General features: G+C 48.3%; 1 protein-coding gene across 2 annotated transcripts; it reads right to left on the bottom strand.

Annotated features, from left to right (window-relative positions):
- Positions 1–996: 996 nt before the first annotated feature.
- RNF122 (ring finger protein 122) lies at positions 997–14290 on the bottom strand. Of its 2 annotated transcripts, none has more exons than XM_054566045.1 (6): positions 13862–14290; positions 8609–8765; positions 4436–4481; positions 4144–4185; positions 2295–2377; positions 997–2035 (listed from the first exon to the last, which is right to left on the bottom strand). In XM_054566045.1, the coding sequence occupies exons 1-6, from the start codon at positions 13884–13886 to the stop codon at positions 1921–1923; spliced, it is 468 nt and encodes a 155-aa protein (XP_054422020.1). In that variant the 5' UTR covers positions 13887–14290; the 3' UTR covers positions 997–1920. The 2 variants fall into 2 exon arrangements, with proteins under 2 accessions (XP_054422020.1, XP_054422021.1); XM_054566046.1 differs by having other exon boundaries at positions 2295–2374.
- Positions 14291–20215: the final 5925 nt, after the last annotated feature.

Below are 20215 nucleotides of genomic sequence, written 5' to 3'. Positions count from 1 at the left end.
GGGCATCTCCTGAATGTCTGTAACCTGTCACTGCAAGTGATCCGCCGGTGCGCAGCGCCCCCGCCCCCCCACCATGGCCGCTGGCACTGCTCTCCCCCACCGAGCAGGGAACCACAGCCTGCCTGCCGTTCCAGGCACCCGGAGCCCATTTTGCATATCCATCACCGATTCCTCCCACCCTTGGGACATTGACAGAGCAAGGCCGAAATATGCTATGCGTAGATCTGAGTGCACTCAGGGTCATAAAATGTTACGTCTCACTTCCACAGGTGGCATAGGAGGGTAGGGTGGGTCAGTGATTGTCAGCTAGGAGGTGAGAGAAAAAAAAAAAAAAAAAGAGATCAAGCTACTGTGGTTGCAACCTAGATCTTTTTACTTGTGTTAAGAGCACAGTTGCTTGAATTACAAGTAAAATTCTATTAATTCTTAGTAGACAGAATGTTGTGGCACCACACACAACTTTCTTTAAAAACATTCTTACTCTGGCCAGTGTGTCTTAGTTGGTTGGAATGTTGTCCGATAAACTGCAAAGTTGCGGGTTCTATTCCCAGTCAGGGCACATACCTAGGTTGTGGGTTTGGGTTCCAGTTGGAGCACATGAGAAGCAGCCTGCTGATGTTTCTCATGTGGATATCTCTCTCCCTCCCTTCCTCTCTCTAAAATCAATGAGCATGTCTTTGCGTGAGGATAAAAAAAAAATAATAAATTCTAGAAATCCAATGAATGAGCCTGGCCAAGTCAGGTGCTGAGGTATTTTGACATTAGCCCTAACCTATGTTTGTACAGGCACTATCCCATTACCAATTTCTTTTTTTTTAAAGGATGAGGAAACTTTGTGCTTGTGTGCTTGATATGAATGTGAGGAATGAGAAGATGCAGTTACAGAACTTTGTTCTGTGCTGGCGGAAAAGAGCCAACAGACACAGGCCACAACCACAGACAAAAAGTTAGAGAAACTTGTTATTAAATTTAATTTTCTTTAAATACATACCTTCTCCCACCCTCACCCACTCTGGGGAGGAACGGAAACCCCCACCCCCTCCATTCCCTATATAAATCCCAAGATGGTGAGGATGAAGTACAAAAATACTATTTACAAAGGGGAAGGGGGTGTCCGCTGCTACCTTAACCTTCAGACACCCCCATCCCCAGGCCCCTTTTGCTCCTTTAGAAAAAGCCCCTGGAAATCCATGTGAGTGTAGAACAAGCCCTTCCTGTGGAGGGGCCCCCGGACCCCAACAAGGAATAGGAAGCTCTGAGATTGACTGAGGAAGAGAGTGAAAGGATAGCACCTCAGATCCTGGCAGGGAAAGGGGCTGGCCCTCCATTACCCTGTAGCCAGCAGGCCGGCCAGCCAGCCTTTGTTTCCATAGGTCCCACGTAAACATCAACTTCGCTTGTGTATGTCCCTGCTCTTCCTAATTTCCTACAGAGCCTCCCTTCCTTCCACTGGAGGCGCTTGTTTCCATGATCTTTTCTTCCTTCCCTTTTAACCTTCCTATGGAAGGAGTGGGGAGGATGGGAAGACAGAGCCCATCTCATCCCTTCTTCTTCGAGGGCTTTGTGTGGACCACATGGCCCCTATCTCTACTGTGTGCTCCCAAGCGCTTGGCCAGCTAGGGGTGGATTTTTTCCCCAGAGCAGGGACAAGGCAGGTAAATCATCCAGTACCAGGATACATTGGTCTTCATGGGCAATGCTTTCAGTACTGAGTAGCAGGGAAGAAGACTTCATTCAGGAGGCAGGAACAGGGGACAAATCCGGTCTCACCCTGCTGGCGGGAGACCAACCCTGTACTGCCTCCCCTTCAGGGAAGCATGACCATTACCACCCAACAGTCTTGTTCGTTGCAGCAACGCAGAGGGACCAGGCACCCACGAGGCAAGAGGTCTTCTCCAGGCCTTGACGTAAAGGCAGCACTCACACCAGCTCATCCAACAGGATCCCGATGCTCTGAGTGGCCTCTGAGGGACCAGCGATGGGCTTGTTACACATAGGGCAGACGCAGCGCACTTCCAGCCACTTCACCAGACACCTGTGGGCAACAGAAGACCTGAGAGACCCCGACCTGCTCTGGCTGGCTGTCGTTCAGAGCCCAGCTGCTTCTCAGGGCCAGGCCACCCTGCTCCTTGCCCCAGTCTAACCCCTCCAGCTTGCCGGCTGTCCAGACAGGATGCAGGACACTACTGACCAGGGGTAGATGGCATGGGGAGGGATTGGAGTTTGGAAGATGCTTCCTGCTTATTGCTTTTAAAAGGCACCTCTGGACACACATCTGCACGGTGGACACTTACTTCCGATGAAAAGCATGTTGGCATGGGAGCACACCTAGCTCATCCTTCCCCTTGAAGTCTTCCAGACAGACTGCACAGGTCTGCTGTGGAAAGAAAGGGTCGGTGTGAGAGGAGACGGGGCAAGAGCCCCCCTCGCCCATCCTGAACACGCGTTATCTGGACCCCTTCCAAGAAAACTAAGTTCTAGCGGTTTCCTTATCATTTGGCGACACTCTTGTCATATTTTATAAAAATACGACAGTATCATAGCCATTAACCCCATGTGACTAAATGTTTTTAATTTGATTAATTAATTTTAAATTTCCTGATTATTTTAAAAAGAAGATTTTATTTCTAGAAAGATGGGAAGGGAGGGAGAAAGACAGTGAGAGAAACATTGATGTCCAAGAGTAACAAATCGGTCGCCTCTTACAACACCGCCAGCTGGCAACCTGACCCACAACCAAGGCATGTGCCCCAACTGGGAATCAAACCAGCAATCTTTCGGTTTGCCAGCCAGCACTCAGTCCACCGAGCCACACCAGCCAGAGCTTAAATTTAAAATTACCAACGTAATCCCGGCTGCTGTAGCTCAGTGGATTGAGCACCGGCCTGTGAACCAACAGATTGCTGGTTCGATTCCCAGCCTGGGTCGATGGTCAGGTCCCCAGTAGGGGCTGCGTGAGAGGCAACGACACACGGATGTTTCTCCCCCTCTCTTCCTTTCTCCCTTCCCCTCTCCTTAAAAATAAATAAAATCTTTTAAAAAAAAAACAAAACAAAACAACCCAGTGGATAAATTTACCAAAGTAAGATGGAATTTAAAATTTTGTTCCTCAGTTGCACGAGCCACATTTTAAGTGCTCAATGGCTACAGCATGGCTAGCAGCTCCTGCATTGGACAGAGCAGCCGTAGAATATTTCTGTCATCACAGAAGTCTCTCCTGGGCAGCGCTGTTTTTAATCTGTTCTAGCCTAGCACATTTGGCAAGGGGACATGTACCAATAACTGGAGGCAAGAATGAGGGTATGGCGTTGGTGGTCAGTTATGTTCTTTCTTGAAGTCTGGCCTCATGTTCCTTGTGCTATCTCCCTCAACCTCAACTGAATCATCTTCCAAAGGAGGGCTTAGGAAACACCTCAACTTGCTATGGTGTAATAACGCACATCAAAAATAGAACAAAATGCAGCCATTTCTAGGGAGTCTTGTGTCTAGTGATACCTGTGATCCTGGCTGCTCTGGACAACCACAAACACACTGTGCAGGAGTGGCTGTGGGTATGGAAGCGCGCCTTAGGGAATGAGATAGGGGACCTTAAAGGCGCAGGTGGGGGAAAAAAATAGGGAAGGCCTATTCCTAAAAAGTCAATGTCGAGGGGAGCCCAAGGAACTGGTGGGGGGTGGGAGGGTAAAGTGCTGGTGGGGGCCCGAGAGGAGCCACAGGCATACATACCCTAGTCAGACCCACAGTCTGCTGGGACAGGTGTGTATATGCAAGGCTAAAAGGACTTTCTTTTCTTTAGTGAAAAACCAAGACAAGGGATCTGAATGGGAGAAAGGTAGCTGGGATGTGGCAGAGGAGTGTGACCATCCTCCTCTTAAGGATCGCCCCTAGCAGGCTTCCTGCGGCCGCGTGTCACCATTCATCCAACCCCTTTTGTGATCTCTTTGTTTTCTGCCTGCACTGGTTCCAGACACGATGAATTCCATATGTTGATTACACGCCGGGATGAGTGACTTTTATTTGGCCCAAGGAGATATGAAGGCAGGGACTACAAAGGTCCCTGAAAGGGTCCAGGCTGAAAGCTGGAGACGGTGCCATTTGCTCGAGCCACCAGGGCCCGCCCACATGCCATCCCAGTGCACTCACCCCATATAATTGTAACTTCTTGGCATCACCTTTAAGCACCACCTGGGAAGAAAAGAGGAGGCGTGCTGTCAGAAGAAACCAACCACAGGGGCCAGGTGGCATCCACCAATGAAGGGAGTCTCCAGGTCTGTACAGGATCACTCCCCTCTCCCCTCTCTTTCCCCTCCCTTCCTCTCCTAAAGGGGAGGCCGAGGGGGAATTCCTGGCCAGGACAGCTTAAGCTTCTTCTTTCTGGTCTCTAGCAGGACAAGTAGCAAAAGAGGATGTCTTGGGGGAAGATGTGATGCTTTACCTCCTTGTACCCGTATCGTTCACTCTGTGCCTGGTTCCGCAGTTTGCTGGGGAAAAGGAGGGAAGAGAAGCGGTCACTATGCCTTGCACAGACAAAGCCACTCAAAGTAGGAAAGGCAGGCTGGCTGCCTGGTACCCTTTTGGGGATGGACAGGGGTGTTCCCTACAGAGGGGACTCATCCTATAGGGGCCATGGGGTATGGTCTGGACCTATGCAGGTCACCCAAACCATTAAGGACTTGGGCTCAACAGCCTCAAAATTTATTGCCAGAACCTGCAGATTGGAGGATTGTCTGGCAGAGCACCCCAATTAAGTCGCCGATACACTCTCCCTGCCGGTTCCCAGGAGGTAAATTCCTAGAGGCTCCCACACTATACAGATCAACAACTGCTTACTGAGTATACAGAAGAAGTTAGATATTCTTAAAAGGGCTATTTCCAATAAGCCAGAGTAGCAGGATAAATAAAAAACAAGTATTCTGGAACCAAAGCACACTCTTCTCTCACAGTGCCAGGAAAACACAGGCGAGCCCTTCTTTGTTTTCTCCTTTTCGTGTCCAGCTGGTGGCCTGCACGCAGCCTAACTCTGAATAGGCAAAACCTGGCATGTTGTGACTAAAGGCAACAGCACAATCGTTACGGAGGACTTGCTATGCATCGATCCATGCACTAACAGGTTCATATTCACGCTCAGTGATTCCAAACAACTTTAGAAGGAGATGCTTTCCCTTTTACAAATGAGGAAATAATGAAATCCAGAGATGTTAAGTAACTTGCCCCAACTTCAGAGCTAGTTGGCGGCAGTGTCCGGATTTGAATCAAAATCTCTCTGGTCACACAGGCCAAGCTCTTTCAACACAAAGTGTAGCCTGTTTCACCAACTGGGTGAACACACCATAGTCAGGGGGCCTGGAGCCTCTTAGGAACTCCAGTCTAAGGGACTCCTGCCTGGGGCTGAGGCCCGGGGTAGCACATCATCTACCCCTTTCCCTTCCATCTTTGGAGGGTTCCTGGTCAGTGAAGGGTTGGGCTAAAGGCCTAACCAGGGCTCCCACGGTCCCATTCTTCACTTTGTGCTTTCGCATATTCACAGGCACCTCTGTCCCCGCTTCTAAGTGAGAGGGGCAGGAAGGATGCACCCAAAACTTCTGTGAACTGGTACCTCACTGACATTGAGTTAAGCTGGGGAAGGAAGAAATGCTTCGTCAGTGCTTACAGCCACCTTCTGAGGGAGACACCGCCACCCTTACCAGGTATGTGCAGAGTAAATAAGGAAGTGGTGACGAGCCTGCCACTTAACTCAGAGAAAGAGGGGACACCACGTATCCTGGGAGCTTCAACTGCAACATGGCTGCTACTGTGCGGTGCTGTATCTCAGGATGCCTGGGGTGTCCTCCTTCCCCACCCTCCTCCCTTCTGTCTGTTGGCTCCTTTTAATGGTCTTATCCAAGGAAGCTCCGGAAGGCTGACTCTCAGGCCCAGGATGCTCAGAACATTATAGGGCTTTAGAGTTGCCCCTTCTTCCTGTATGTAGACTTGAACTGCACCTTCTCCCTGTACATAGACTTATAGATCAGGAAGGTGCAGACTGTGATGAAATGGAGCAAAAAAGGTTGCAAGAGAAGCAAAGCAAAAAACAAAGACCCTGGGCCATCCCAGCAGGGAACATAGTGCCAACAACTTGGGACAGGTGGCCTTCTCAGCTGTTGGGTGAGCAAAGCTGCTAAAAATACCCTGATTTCAATGACACCATTTCTAGCCACTGCCAGTGGGCTCTCCTATTGCGTCTTTTCCCTTTTGGAACAAACAATGCAGCCGGGCCCTGAAAATAATTGTTCCTTTCCTGCCTATTTGTACTTCACTAGCCCCTCCATCCTGTGCAGGGCAGAAGTCAGCCCTTTGGGGGAGTGGGGGCGAACGAGCCACGGGGAGCTGGGAGTGGGGGCTGGCCTTGGCCAATGAGCTCACCAGGTTGGGAGCGGGGGTCACAGGCCTATTTTGGCGAAGGAGGAAACCGAGAAGCGGGGAGAGGAAGTGGCTTCTGTGCTTGTGTGTCTTTCTATATATAGACACCCACAGGCTGCCACACACCAGTGAGCCTCTGGAACCATGAAACTGCAGGGTCAACTGGCTCCGGGCAGGCCGCAGAGCAGACATCGGGGTGGTGAGCAGCAGATCACTGCAGAAGGGACAGGTGGTACGAGCAGCCCCGCAGCGCGGGAAGCTTTCGGTTTCACGTGGTTCCGCTGCTCTGTCCTTTCAGTCCGGCCAAACAAAAATTAATGAGCCGTCCCCAGCCCCCAGCCTGTCCTTCTGCAGGAGCCCAGTCTCTAGCTGCAGGGCGGTGGCCACCAATGCCACAGCTGCCCCTCCACTTCCCACTCGAGGCGTGAGAATCAGACATAGGCAGGCAAACATATGGAATCTGAAAGACTCTAGTTAATTGTCACCAGACTAGCCTGCCTCCATATGTTCTTCTATGTAGGACAGTTCTTAACTGCCTGTGCACGAACTCCCTCACTTACAAAGTGGGCTAATACCTAAACTGGTGGGATGTTCTGCGGACTCTGTGAGCTAAATATTTTACAAAATGTTACTCATGAGGCCTTGGCACATGGGTGGCACCTGGTAAAGAACAGCTAAAAATCTCTGGTCACACCTGTTAGTAGCAGAATTAGGAAATGAATGCTGGTCACCCACTGACTGGCCCAGAGTGATTTTCTAGGATCTCTTCCCATAACCCCCTTTGCAGCTTGGCATGTGTGAAGTAACCAAATAGGGTTGACTTTACAGACTCTTCCCAACATCACACACAGATATTTGGTATTTGAAAAATCTCCATCTTCAGTCACTGGGAACTGAATAAATTGCTTGATACCAGGAGATGCAGGCGGTTGAAGGTCAGGAAGATGAAAGAATTCAAGGAACACTTGGGCTTGGGGAAAGGTGAGGTAGTGGGGAAATTACCAGAAATCTACCCTCACACTTGCGTACTTAACAGTGAGATGCAAATTTCAGACTCAGTTGTACGCGAGGAAAAAGTAAGTCTTTAGAGAAGTTAGTGGCTTCAGTGGCAAATGCTAATCCTAGGGACTTTCTAAAGTTCTGAGAAAGAACTGAAAGGGGGGAGGGGGTCACACCAGGGCCTCAGGGCACTTCCTCTTCTTAGAGGAAGTTCTTCCAGCCTTCAGAATAGGAACAAGCACCTTCTTTCGCCTCTGTCCGGGGAAGGACTCCAACTCCCAGAGCATCTCCAGAGGGAACCAGGGCTCCTTTCCCCCATCTTAATTTAACCTTATTCAATGAGCTGACCAGATGCCAGCCTGGACAGCAGCGGATGTCTGCTCAGGCACTTGGTAATACGCCTGTGGGGGTTGGGGCAGGGAAGAGGGGTTGGTTAGTTACCACATGGCTCTCAGGGCCACCGGCAGGTTCTGCTGGTCTGAGGGGCTCAACACTCCCCGGTGTACAAGGAAGAATGATTAATACCCAGAGTGTGCTCTTGGCAGAAACACTACTTTAATTTCCAGTCTAAATTTCGGTTATGCCCCAAGTCCGTTGGTGGGAAACAGCCACTAGTTCCCATGCCTTATCAACAGGAGAAGAAACAGTTCCTGGAGGAGTTCCAGTCCTTCCCTGCGTCCCTACGCAGTAAGGGAGGTTTTTAGTTTCTTCCCTCTCTCAAAAATATGAGCTTCCCAGGCAGAACAAACATGCAGCTCTCCAGACATCAGCTTGCTAATATTAGCATCTGGTGGGTTGACAACAGGACTTCCCAGGGGACAGAAGTACATGCCGCTGGCGCAATGCATGCCTACTTATCCCCAGCCGCCCAGAGGCTGTGAGTGGGGAATAGGGAGACAGCTAAGGGACCATCGATGGTATGACTTGGTCAGACAGTAATTCCAGGCAACCTTAGCACCACTGGCCAGGAGGCGGGATGCAGCCCAACCCATGGCGACCTTATATGCTCTGGGAGGACAACGTGATAGGTTGATGTAAATAGAAACACCAGGCCTCAGGGGTCCAGGAAAGGACTGGCTAAGCCCTGTCTTCAAAGCAGGGGCACCAGCTGGAGGCTCGTGACTGTGGCAGGAGCTTCGCTCCGCCCACCCCATCTCGCACCCCCTCCTCCCTGACTCCCCATTTCAGGGCAGCCAAGTGAGCCACTCACCTGATGAAATAACAGCAGAAGATGAGGCTGAGCATGAAGACAAAGATGCCTGTGCCGAAGATGACCATGTAGATGTTGAGAGGAAGGTCTTGGAAACTGATGGGTGGCATTGAGCAGGACTTGTTAGTACTAACCAGTCCCAGGCCGCAGAAACACCCTGCAGAGAAAGGGGGGGAGGAAAAATAGTATTATAGGTGGAAACGTACCGCTGGTGCTCCGTGTCAGCAAGGATGGACTGGCAGGCTCTGGACTCTAAGCGCCTGACTCAGGGGCTTAGGTTTGTGTACTGGCTCTAATGCTTACCAGCTAGGTGACCGTGGGTAAGTTAACCAATTTATGAAATGGACTGCAGCACACAGTACTTAAACAGCATCCCTGGGTAGGAAATCAAGACTTTCCTACTTCCATCACAAAATGGAAGTACTTCCATCAAGTAGAGCCCATATAGTACAGTAGCAAAATGAAGAACCTTAGCCCTGAAAGGCGTGGCTCGGTTGAGTGCCTTCCAGCAAAGCGAGGGGCTTCGGGTTCGATTCTGGGTGGGGCACCTGCCTGGGTTGTGGACTGGTCCCTGGTTGGGGCAAGTGCAAGATGCAACCTATTGACGTTTCTCTCACACATGGATGTTTCTCTTCCTCTCTTTCTTCCTCCCTTCTCCTCTCTCTAAAAATTAATAAATACAATCTTTAAAAAAAAAAAACCACACCTTAGGTGAGAAAATGTGTGTTTGGGTTCCAACTCCATCCCTCTCTAGCTATGCGACCTTTACAAAGTTACTTTTCTAAGCTTCACTCTGTCATATGAAAATGAGGGAAATACAGAGAAGACTAAAAATATATTAAGAAATATGCTTTGTAAATTACAAAGTAGAATTGCAAAGGTCATTTGTCATTATTAAGCCACCTGCTCCAGGACACAAGCTGCAATAGGACCAGAATAGAAATTATTCATTCCAAGGCCTGCATTCCAAAAAGCGGGGGTGGAGAACTGCAGCTTACTTCTATTGGCCACCGCCCCCCTTTCTATTCAAAGCCTCACTGTGCAGTCTCAGAACAGCGATGCTATTCCTTGGAACTTGTCTGAATAGCAGAATATCAGGCCCACCCCAGAAGAAATGAATCAGAATCTACACAGTAAGAAAGTCCTCAGAAATTCCTCTGCATCTGGCGTGGGAAGCACTGGCTAGCCACTAGATGCACGCTCTTTTCTCATGTGACTTTAGGGGTAAATCCTGATTGGCCTACCAATCGCTCAGGGTTCGGTGTGGAGGTAGGCGTGCGACAGGGTTCTGGCCATTGAAACAAAGAGAATGTCTGCTGGAAAAGGAAAACTTTTTCTCTTTTTTTGGTCATGCCTGCTCAAAACACCTGCAATGGTGGCAGCCAAGTTATAGCTGGAAACAAACAGAGCAGTTCGTTATAGAGCCTGTGGTGGCCGGGGCAGGGAAAGATGAAAGCTTGTGTCAATGAGTTGCTACATTAACTAATCCTGGAGCCACTATCTTGGGACTGCTGATTTTGAGAGTTCCTAAATTTTCTGTAATGATTACCCAGAAGGAAAAAAGAAAGATGGGATAGAAGTAATAAGCTGCGTAAGTGTTTATTACTGCTTGCAGGCAAAAATACCATAGTGATCCACAAAGTAAGCAAAAATTCTTGTATTTCAGAAAGTGGTGAGACAAGAAAACTAGAATTTACTATATGCTTGCTACATGCCAAGCACATTCTGTGATACCTGTTTAATCTTAAAAGACTCAATCATTAAACTGTTTGTAGCCCAAGAGTTAATAAGACCTGGCTCCAAAGGCCTCAGTACTCAAGCCCTCAACAAGGATTTTAAGAACTTTTCTGACATCTTGGTTAGGAGCTAGAACCCATTAAAATATACTTCAGAATTTTACATTATAATTCCCGGTGCTACCACAGCTCAGCACAAGTCTGGCTTGAAAGACGAAGTCATCTTTGACATTGTATTTCTCAAACCTCTTCATCCCCTAGATCGATCTAGTGACCATATGAGCCTCCCTCCAAACCTCTTTCATATTCTGTGGCCAGTTCTCTTGCCAAGTCCCTATTCCAAACAGATTCTAGGCCCGATTCTATTCCAAGCCCCTATTCCAGACACCTAATTGATGTCTAGTCCTTCCTCTAATTTAGCCCACATATGTCTGTCTTATGCTCCCACTAGGTTACTATCATGTATTTCCCAAACTCATGACCGGCTTCACGTCCTCCTCAACATGGATGCACTGGGTCACCTCTCAACCTCCCAACCAATGTCCTCCAGTACCACCCTCTGTGGGCCAGTCTCCTCACTATTTCTTGCCCAACTTTGTACTCATGCCTCCATACCTTTGTTCACGTAACTTTCCCTGCCAGAAAGTCCCTTCCTTCCTGAAGTGCATCAAGGCTGGACTTTGTGTTATTCCAGCGACCCCTCTCTTCCCAGAATCCCATGCACTCACAGCTCTGTTCCATGTTTTGCCTCTTGCATACTCAGTAATTGTCTTACATTGCCCTGTTGTTCCTCGCATCAACTTAAACATACATTAAGCATTGATTATATGACAAGTACCATGACAGACACTGAAAATAAAATAAAGGAAGAATGACTAGATGGTCTTACCTACTAGGGAAGGAGACAGACACAAAGGCTTTCACCATGCAAAGTGAGGACCACAACAGAGGTACAACTCTAATCCTAAGATCAGAGATGAGACAGTCCCAACAGCCTGAGGTCGGCGGTTTGGATATTCTCTGGTGCCTGCCTAGTGTTTGGCTTGTTCTCAGGAACTAGTTCACAGACAAGTGGGCCCAATTTTCTCAAAACCTGGTCCCCTTGGCAAAAGCTCACCCTCCAAAGGAAGTAGACTGACATTTGGGAAAACTGCCCAGAAAGTGCCCTTAGCTAATGGATGACCCGTCAATCAACAAGCATTGTCAAGGGCCTGATTTATGCATTGACCTACACATTGCATGGAAACAAAAAGTAAAAGTAATTCTTGTCCTGAAAGAGGTTTTGATTAAGCTGAAAACAATTAAATAATTAGCTACTAAACGTTGCCGTGCCCCAAAGGAAACTCTTGTTTCTAGGCTCCAGCAGAGGTTAGAAAGTTTTCAACACCCCTCTACCCTCCACTCAACTACTTGCTCTCTGTGGGCCAAAGGAAATCCCATTTTCATGAAGACATCATGGCGGACTCAGTCCACTCTGGAAAAGAGCCGTAGGACTTCCCTTGCAGGAAACTGGGTCCTCGATGCCAGCAAGGCCTCCCGCCCCACCAGGTGCATCTCCATACCCCCATCAGCAATATTTGACACTAGAAGAGGGTCTAACCCCCAATCTGCCTTGGCTCTCCATGTGTTTTTTTTTACAGGTTGGATCCTGGTATCTTTAGAGTCCCAAAGAACATCATTTGCTCTCCTATTCTGGGAACCTGCAGACAGGACATGTCTGCACTCCGTAGGCACACTGGCCTACGCAGTCTTCCCACCAGTTTATCTTGATCATCTTATTTTGTCTGATAATCCAGGATTGGGTCACTGACTTTAGGACTCTGTGATAGAGGTGTAGGTGAGAAGAGCTTCCTAGCCAAAGAGGTGGTCCATTTGCTTTTATTACAATGGGAAATATGATGGTGGGGAAGTTTTCCCTCTACAAGTTAGAAGGACAGAATACCAAGCCCAGGCAAGAGGGGCTCCAGATATTTTTCACAAAAGGACGGGGAGAGGGATTGCTTCCTACATGGAGTCAAAGACCAGGATCTCCGTCATTTTAAGAACTGAACAGGTGAAGCAGCACATCCTCTGCTGGTCTAAAAATCTCTTACGAAAGAGGGCTGCCCGAGAAAGGCCAGTGCGGCTGACAAACCCTGGGTCCTTCTCCTGGCGTCCCTGTTGCATTGTCTCAGCGGACCTACGAAAGCTCTGACATCAGAAGGTTTCTTCTGCATCTGTGGGCTGGGAGTGGGAATGACGTCAAGAGGAGGGCTGGCCAAAAAAGGCCCGTGAATCTGGGAAACGCTTCACCTTCCCAGCCAGCGGGAATCTTTCCCAGATGCTGGGATGCACTGCCCTTCCTCACCCCCACGTTCCGCCCCCTCTCCCTCAATGCCATCTTGATTCATTTTCAGGAAATTACATACTACTAGCAAGAGGAAGAGAGGGAAGGGGGGCACTCTTACACATGCTGCCCAAACCTTGCCTTAAAACACAAGCCTCGAAATAATTAATCCAAGATCTGGCAGGAGTCTGCTCTGGAGAATGACTAACTAACCCACTCACCACCCTCGGAGATAAGGCTAGCTGTTTCCCCACTCCAACTGCACAAGAGTTAGAGCTGTGCAGTCAAGACTCGAGGGCCACTGAGGAGTATTAGTATCCAAGGTTTTGAACTGACAGCTCAGAAAGGCCCTCAGTTCAGTACTTTGGGTGAGGAATCAGACCCAAGCCCAACCTGTTCTATCACCTGAACCGCAAAAAGCCTCAGGTGAGATAAATTTAGCATCACCCAGGCCGGGGGTGGGGTGGGGAAATGAATGGGATGGGAGGAGTTGTTGGGTGTGGAGGCGAGGCTCCACCAAGGAGGCTCGGGAGCTAGTGTCGCAGCCGGGCCTTGGAACCAGAGAGCCCAGCTCCCTCCACGCTAGCCTGCACCTAAGAGTAGCCGAGCGCCGAGCTACCTGCAAACCTTTATCAATTCTAGAAGGCCGTGCTCTTGAATCCGGCGTCTTCCGTAGGCACAAAGCGCCATAGCAGCCAGCGCAAAGCCAACAAAAGACACAGAGGAAGCCACCTCCGGGCCCGTCCCGCACGCTACATTGTATGCATATTTAAAATAGCCTGCAAAGTTTCAGGCCGGGAACTTGAGCTCCCTCTAGGAGATCCTAGCCCGAGCGCGGATTTAATTCTCCTCCGATAACCACAACAAAGAACAGAGTTTGAAGCGCACAAAGACAGGGGAAGGGGTAGAAGAGCGAAGCCGCCACACAAAGGCCGCGAACCCCTCGCCTCCCACGCCCCCCGCCCGCCGAACGTTCATTCTCTTCCCGGCCCTCGAGTTAAACCTGGATATTTATTTATTTTTTCAAATTCCGCGCTGTGCAGAAGAGTTGGGCGCCAGGACGCCTTCTCGCCTGCCCCATTTCAAGAGAAACTTAGCTCGAGAGAGAGAATGAGCCTCTCTCTGATCTTAAGTCGCGCGCCCCCTTCCCCGTCCCCGGCGCGCCCAGTGCCTCCCGCCCCGTGGACTCACCGTTACACCACTGGAATGGGTGCATCAATGAATTCGCGGCAGGCTTCCTAGGGCGAACGAACGTAGGCGGCGGGAGAGGCAGGCAGGTGGGCGCACCGGCTCTCTGGTCCGCCGGAGGGGCCGGTGCACCGCGCGGCAGCCGCCTTTCTCGAGAAGTGGAACTCCCTCCGGGGCGAGGGGCTTCGGCGAGGCCGGTTTTGGAGCAACAAAGAGGAAAGAGGAGAAAACAAACAGAAAGTCCCCCGGATCAAAGCACCACGGAGGAAATGCAGGAAGAGCCCCGAGGTTGGGGAGGATTTGGAGCGCCACAGAGCAGGGTGGGGGGGTCCTCAGGCGGCAGAGGATCTCGGCCCGCAGAGCAAGAAAAAGCCTTAGCAGGAGACGGCTCAGGTCACCCAAGAGAGGGGAAAAAACTGCCCAGACTCCGAAACTGACACAGGTTGTGCACACCCCCTCCCATATATGCCCCCTGGAAACTCCGCCCCCAGTCCGTCACCGCCTCCGGCCAATGGGAGGCTTTCTCTTGGCCCTGGTATTATTTCCAGGCCAGCCCCCACCACCCGCCTCGCCCTTCCAGGGCGGAGCGCCTTTCCAAGGTAGGGCGCCTATCCTCTCACCCTCCTCGTCTTGGGACAACTTAAGTCTGAAGAGGAGCGCGCTCCGCCGTGAGTTGGCCCAAACTGGAGGAGCCAACCTCCTCCGCCAGGGACCTGGAAGAAGCCGAACAATTAGTGCCACATTGTTTTCCGCCTCCAGATCTATTACGGTTTCTACAGCAATTGGAGAAAACAGTTCTGGGGAATGGTTATATTTCTGCTCCGTGGGCAAGGATCCCGTCACGAATAGCCGCTGGCACGTTCCTTTGTTCACTGTAAGAGAGAACCGAAGCAAGGAGGTAAAGATGAGTTACAAAAGTGAGATCTGGAAAGAACTTTAGTTGTCATCTCATTTTTTGGCCAGACCCTCCTTATACCAAGGAACTAAGGCTTGAAACTTAAGTTTAATGTTGTCCATGTAAGAAACGTCCAAACCTGTAGAGAATTTTTATCAGTTTATTTGAGACAAAACCGAGGACAGTTGCCAGGAAGCAAGAGCTAAGGTGCTCAGAGAATAATAGTTTTTGCAGTTTCTTTTGTGCATTTGAAATTAAGGAGGGGACATAAGGAAGCTTACAAGAAGGTGGGAGAAAGGAAGGTGGGGATTAGATTACAGGATTATGTGTTCTCTTGAGGGTAAATTAAGTTTTAGAGGGAGGAGTCTGAAAGGGATTTCAAATTTAAAAATGCACAGAACAATGGACAGAGTGCTTAAAGCAAAGATAAACCATCTACTAAAAAGTTATATGCTTGGGGCTTGACTACCCACCACAATCCGCCCAGTTAGGAATTTACGATTTATCACTGCTTCCCTTTTTTCACCCACAGTGTAGACCTGTAACCGCTCCACATACTAAGTAGCAGGATCCAACCCAGGAATCAACACTGGCAATACATTTAGGGTAATACTTTCAACATCTAGCACCATGAAGGTGTCGAATGAATAGTACTTAAATAAAAGGCCACATCTTCTCATTCCCTGTCCAATCCGCTCTCTTTCTCCTGATGTTGCAGCATTTCCTTCTTTAAAAAAAAATTGTTTATATTATTACAGTTGCCCCGGTTTCCCCCTTTGCTCCCCGATACTCAGCCCAGCACCCCTTGCCACAGTCGATCCCCACACAGTTGTAGATGTCCATGGGTCACACAAATATGTTCTTTGACTAGTCCCTCCACTTTCTTAGAACCAGTCTCTACCCGCAGCATTTCTTTCTTCTTTTTTTTGTGTGCGTGTGTCTTTTTTCTGTCTTTCGTTTATTCAGAATGTATTTACATTTACTCTGTGCCCACACCGTAATATCAGAGACCTATCAGTGTCAACAAGCTTTCTACTCTCCTGGGAATTACCGGAGAGTGTGAGGAGACAGTAAACAAGCAAGCAACCAAATAAGAATGGCTTAATCTGAACTTCCTATTAAACTTAATCTGTTAGTTGAAGGTGATAAATACTTCCCTTGTCTATTGGAAATTTGTGACACTCGAATAAGATTCGCATTTTGGTGCTTCGTCATATAAATGCATGATATTTTAAGGTATCAGATGACTTGGCCAAGATCGCATAACTGTCTGCAACAAATGTTTAGCACTTAATGACGGAATTGTCTTAAAACAATTGTTTTCCTTTATGAGCTAGTCCGGAAGGGCATCATGTGCAGATCTGCCTCATTTCTTCCCCGAATTGGGCAGCTATGAAAGCTTTTGAAGTGGCCTCTCTGACTATGTCTTTGACTTTAAGGCCCCCAAGAATCTCAGTTTTATTAAAGGTGTTATATATATGCAGGCTCCCAGGCCTGGAGCTCAGAGGTCTTGATTCAGTAGGTAAAGAGTGGGTCCCAGAGATAGTTAATGAACATCTCTTGTCCCCCTAAATGTTCATGCAGTTACGCTGAGAAAAATAATGCTCTGATCTTACTCTCAAATTCATCCTCTCTGCTGGCCCAAGAGTTACCTTTCTAAAATGTAAATCTAATCATGTATCTCTCAGGCGTAATACGTTTTATTGGTCCCTGGTGTTTACAGGATGAAGTCAAACTCTAGAGTATGGCATTCAGATCGTTTCAGTCTGGCTCTGCCTATTTCCTGACTCCAAATGCCCTCCCCTTCTCCCATACACTTTTCATCAGCCATGAAGCTTTTGTTGTCGTTGTTCCTTTAACACAGTCCATTCTTTCTTGACTGATTTTGTACATGGGATGGCTTATGTTTGGAAGGCCCTTTTTCTTTCTGTTCCTGACATTTGGTAAGATTCAGCTAAAAATTCATCTCTTTTGTGGCCTACCATTCACATTTTTTCCCCGTCTGCATCTCTTTCTACACTTCACATGTACAATGAACGTAATATGTTATAGGATTTTAAAGATAATCATGTAATTTCCTGAATTTGATCCCTTCACGAGCCTTCCTTATAACAGATTTTTCAAGTGCATGAATCATTTTTGGGGTGGTTCCAGTGTCTGGTTCAATAAATATTTTTGCAATGGGTGTGTGTATGTGCATACATGTGTATAGATTGCCATGTTCTAGGTACAGGGTAGAGAATTAAAAAAACGTGATCGTTACTTAGCCAATCTTTTTTATGTTCATTGACTCAGAGGAAAGGTGTCTATATAGGGGAGTCTAATGGCACTAAAGAGTCCCTGCTAGGTGCCCCGAGTTGGGAGCGCCTTTGAAGGGAAAATTGACGTGAGGAACGCCACCCCTCCTCCTCGACCCCCAGCCCTGACCCGCCTATGGAGATGGGAAGATGAAGGTAGGAACGGGGGCAGTTCTTATGGAGACCAAGGTGGTTAAGCACAACAGTGAGTATCTCGGGTGGCACCTTCATGAGTACACTCATGAGAATGTTCTGCAATTCATGTTTTAAGCCTGATATTGACATTTTAAGCTTTCAGTAAGGCCTTCTGAGGCATTTAAGGACTCTGTTTTTGAAAACCTGACGCATACCTTCTCAATCTCCCACTCTCGTTTCTCCCAGCCATTGTGGTCACGAGGTGGTGTCTCAGCTGATGGTCAATCTGGGAGAGGTAAGGTGAAGGAAGGGCTTTTTGATCTTGGCATTTTGGAAAAGGTTGGTTTAGTCCCAGCATTTTCCTAGACTGAAGAGTCCTTTGAAAAACAAGGTGAGCCCTGGCCAAGGTGGCTCCATTGGTTGAGTGTCACCCCAGCAAAGCAAAAGGTTGTCCGTTCCATTCCCGGTCAAGGTGCATGCCTGGGCTGCGTGTTCAGTCCTGATCGATCAATGTTTCTCTCTCACGTCAATGTTTCTCTCCCTCTCTTCCTCCCTCCCTTCCCCTCTCTCTAAAAATAAATAAATAAAACTTTTTAAAGACATTGATTTCTCACATCATGTCAATACAGTTTCAATAACTCAACCCACCCCCGCAGCCAGGTGTTGTTTTGTAGGCCTAGCTTCTTGTGAATCAGGAAGACACATCTGGTTATTTTATGAGGGAGAAACAGAAACAGTAAAGAAGATGATGATTTATATATTCAAAGACACATAAATCATCTGAAGGAGGACTGTGATTCTAAATCTCCCATGGAAAGAGGAAATAATAATAATCCTAAGAAAAACTTCTAAGTCAGAGATTCTCTTCTTTTCCACTACGCCACCCCGCCAGTCTCTCCCATAGCCCCTAAACCTCCTTATTTTAAGGCCTTATAGACACTGGAGGAACGCGTTGGGGAGAGAGAGCTAATTCTGGGGAGGAGCAGGAGACTAGACATCATAATCCCACCATTTCACCTTGACTGAGCGTTTCCCCCTTCCATGGCCTCCAAATCCAGCCCTAAAACACGGAAGAGCATGCTAACCATCGTCATTTGTAAATAGTGATAATTAAATGCAGATACACATGTTATATTTCAAAATGAGACAAATTGTCACAGCATTTTCCCAAGCTGTTGTATTTCTTAAAGAAAACAGTTTTCATGAGAGGAGCACACAAGTCTTTGAAAGGGTTTAGGGTTGTTTATTGCCTATTTGAGCAAAGGAGGCCCTTCACTCATTTCATTCTTAAAAGATGTGGTCTTCCCCTGTCCAGCTGCTGCGGCGATCTCAGTACCAGGGTGCTTTTAGGGAGCTGGTGCAACTCGGAGCCAAAGGTATTCATAATCTACCCAGTAATGCCCGCAGATCCTGGTCTGTGGTTCTCCAAGAAAGTGAAGTGGCAATTTCCCCACCCCCATTCCCCAGCTCCTGACCGGTACGGAAAGTCCAATAGGAGAACAGGGCTTTGGTGTGGCTAAGGAGGCCCCTCCTCTCTCTCTCCAGAGGCTGAGTCAGTTCTGGAACGAAGCCTGGGGTTTTTCCCAAGTCTCTCAAGCATCCCCTGTTGCCCTTCCTATGTACCAGCAGAGGCTGGGAGGAAGAGAAACCACAGGGTTCAGGCTAACCTGACTTCCCAGGAATTCTGCATAGGTCTGCTAGGCCGTGGGATTTCTGGAATGAAGTCAACTCGTTAGGCTGGAGCGAAACCATCTCATGTGTGAGAGTGGAGATTCAAGAATACAGCAGAAGAGCCCTGACCACGGGGGCTCAGTTGGTGGGGCGTCATCCCCCAAAGCGAAAGGTCACTGGTTCGATTTGCAGTCAGGGCACAAACTTAGGTTGCGGGTTCAGCCCCCAGTTGGGGTGCATGTGGGAGGCATCTGATCAATGTTTCTCTCACACATCAATGTTTCTCTTCCTCTCTTTCTCCCTCCTTTCCCCTCTCCCTAAGAATAAATAAATAAAATCTTAAAAAAAATAAAAGAATGAAGCAGAGGAGGGGCGAGACCATCTTTTATTGTTCCCTCATTGCACGCCAACACCTGTGCTCAGTGCTTCACGCGTTTTCATTTATTCCTCACCACAGCCCTCAGAGGATTATTATTTTCTTAAGCCCAGGAAGGTTAAGTCTTACTAAAAATCATGTAACTCAAGTGTTGGTGTTGGAATTCCAACCAAACTCGGTCTCTCTCCACAACATACGCTCTTTCCCCAACGCTAGTACAGTGATTGAGAATAAAGCCTCTGGGATATAGCATGGAATTAACTATGTGAAACCCCTGTTTCCTCTTCTGGAAATTAGAACCAGTAGATTCTACCACAAAGGGTCATACAACGAACAAAATGTATGAAAATGTTCAGCATGTGCCTGGCACAGAAAGGTCCCCTGTAAGTTCATTATTATTATTGTCATCATCATCAAACTGTAGCGTGAAGCTTCACGGCTCTGAGGCAGCATTGAACCAGGAGCCAGTAAATCTAGTGTAGTGATTAGGATGAAGGCTACGATCCTGTGGTGGGTCTGAAAATGTGTTCACAGACTCTTTGACACACCCTTCAAGAGGTAGAGCCTAGTTTGCATTCCCTTGAGATTGGGCCTAGGACGTGTGGACTCTTCACCTAGTAGAACAAGTAGAGGTGACAGTGCTTGACTTTGGAGACTGGGTCATAAAAAGGCCTTGCACTTACTTCCTTTCTTGGCCACTCTGCCTCTCCAATCATTTGCTCTGGGGAAGCCAGCAGGCTTGTCACAAAGACACCTATGGGGAAAAGCCACATGCTGAGGAAGGGATATTGCATATTTGAGCAAAGGAGGCCCTTCACTCATTTCATTCTTAAAAGATGTGGTCTTCCCCTGTCCAGCTGCTGCGGCGATCTCAGTACCAGGGTGCTTTTAGGGAACTGGTGCAACTCAGGGCCAAAGGTATTCATAATCTACCCAGCAATGCCCGCAGATCCTGGTCTGTGGTTCTCCAAGAAAGTGAAGTG

The sequence above is a fragment of the Pteronotus mesoamericanus genome, unplaced genomic scaffold, assembly GCF_021234165.1.
Source record: "Pteronotus mesoamericanus isolate MK-2021 breed Mesoamerican mustached bat unplaced genomic scaffold, CSHL_Meso_final contig_169, whole genome shotgun sequence".
Classification (NCBI taxonomy): Eukaryota; Metazoa; Chordata; class Mammalia; order Chiroptera; family Mormoopidae; genus Pteronotus; species Pteronotus mesoamericanus.
Note: the sequence above shows the minus strand (reverse complement) of the source record. Positions and strands in the feature narration are given on the sequence as shown.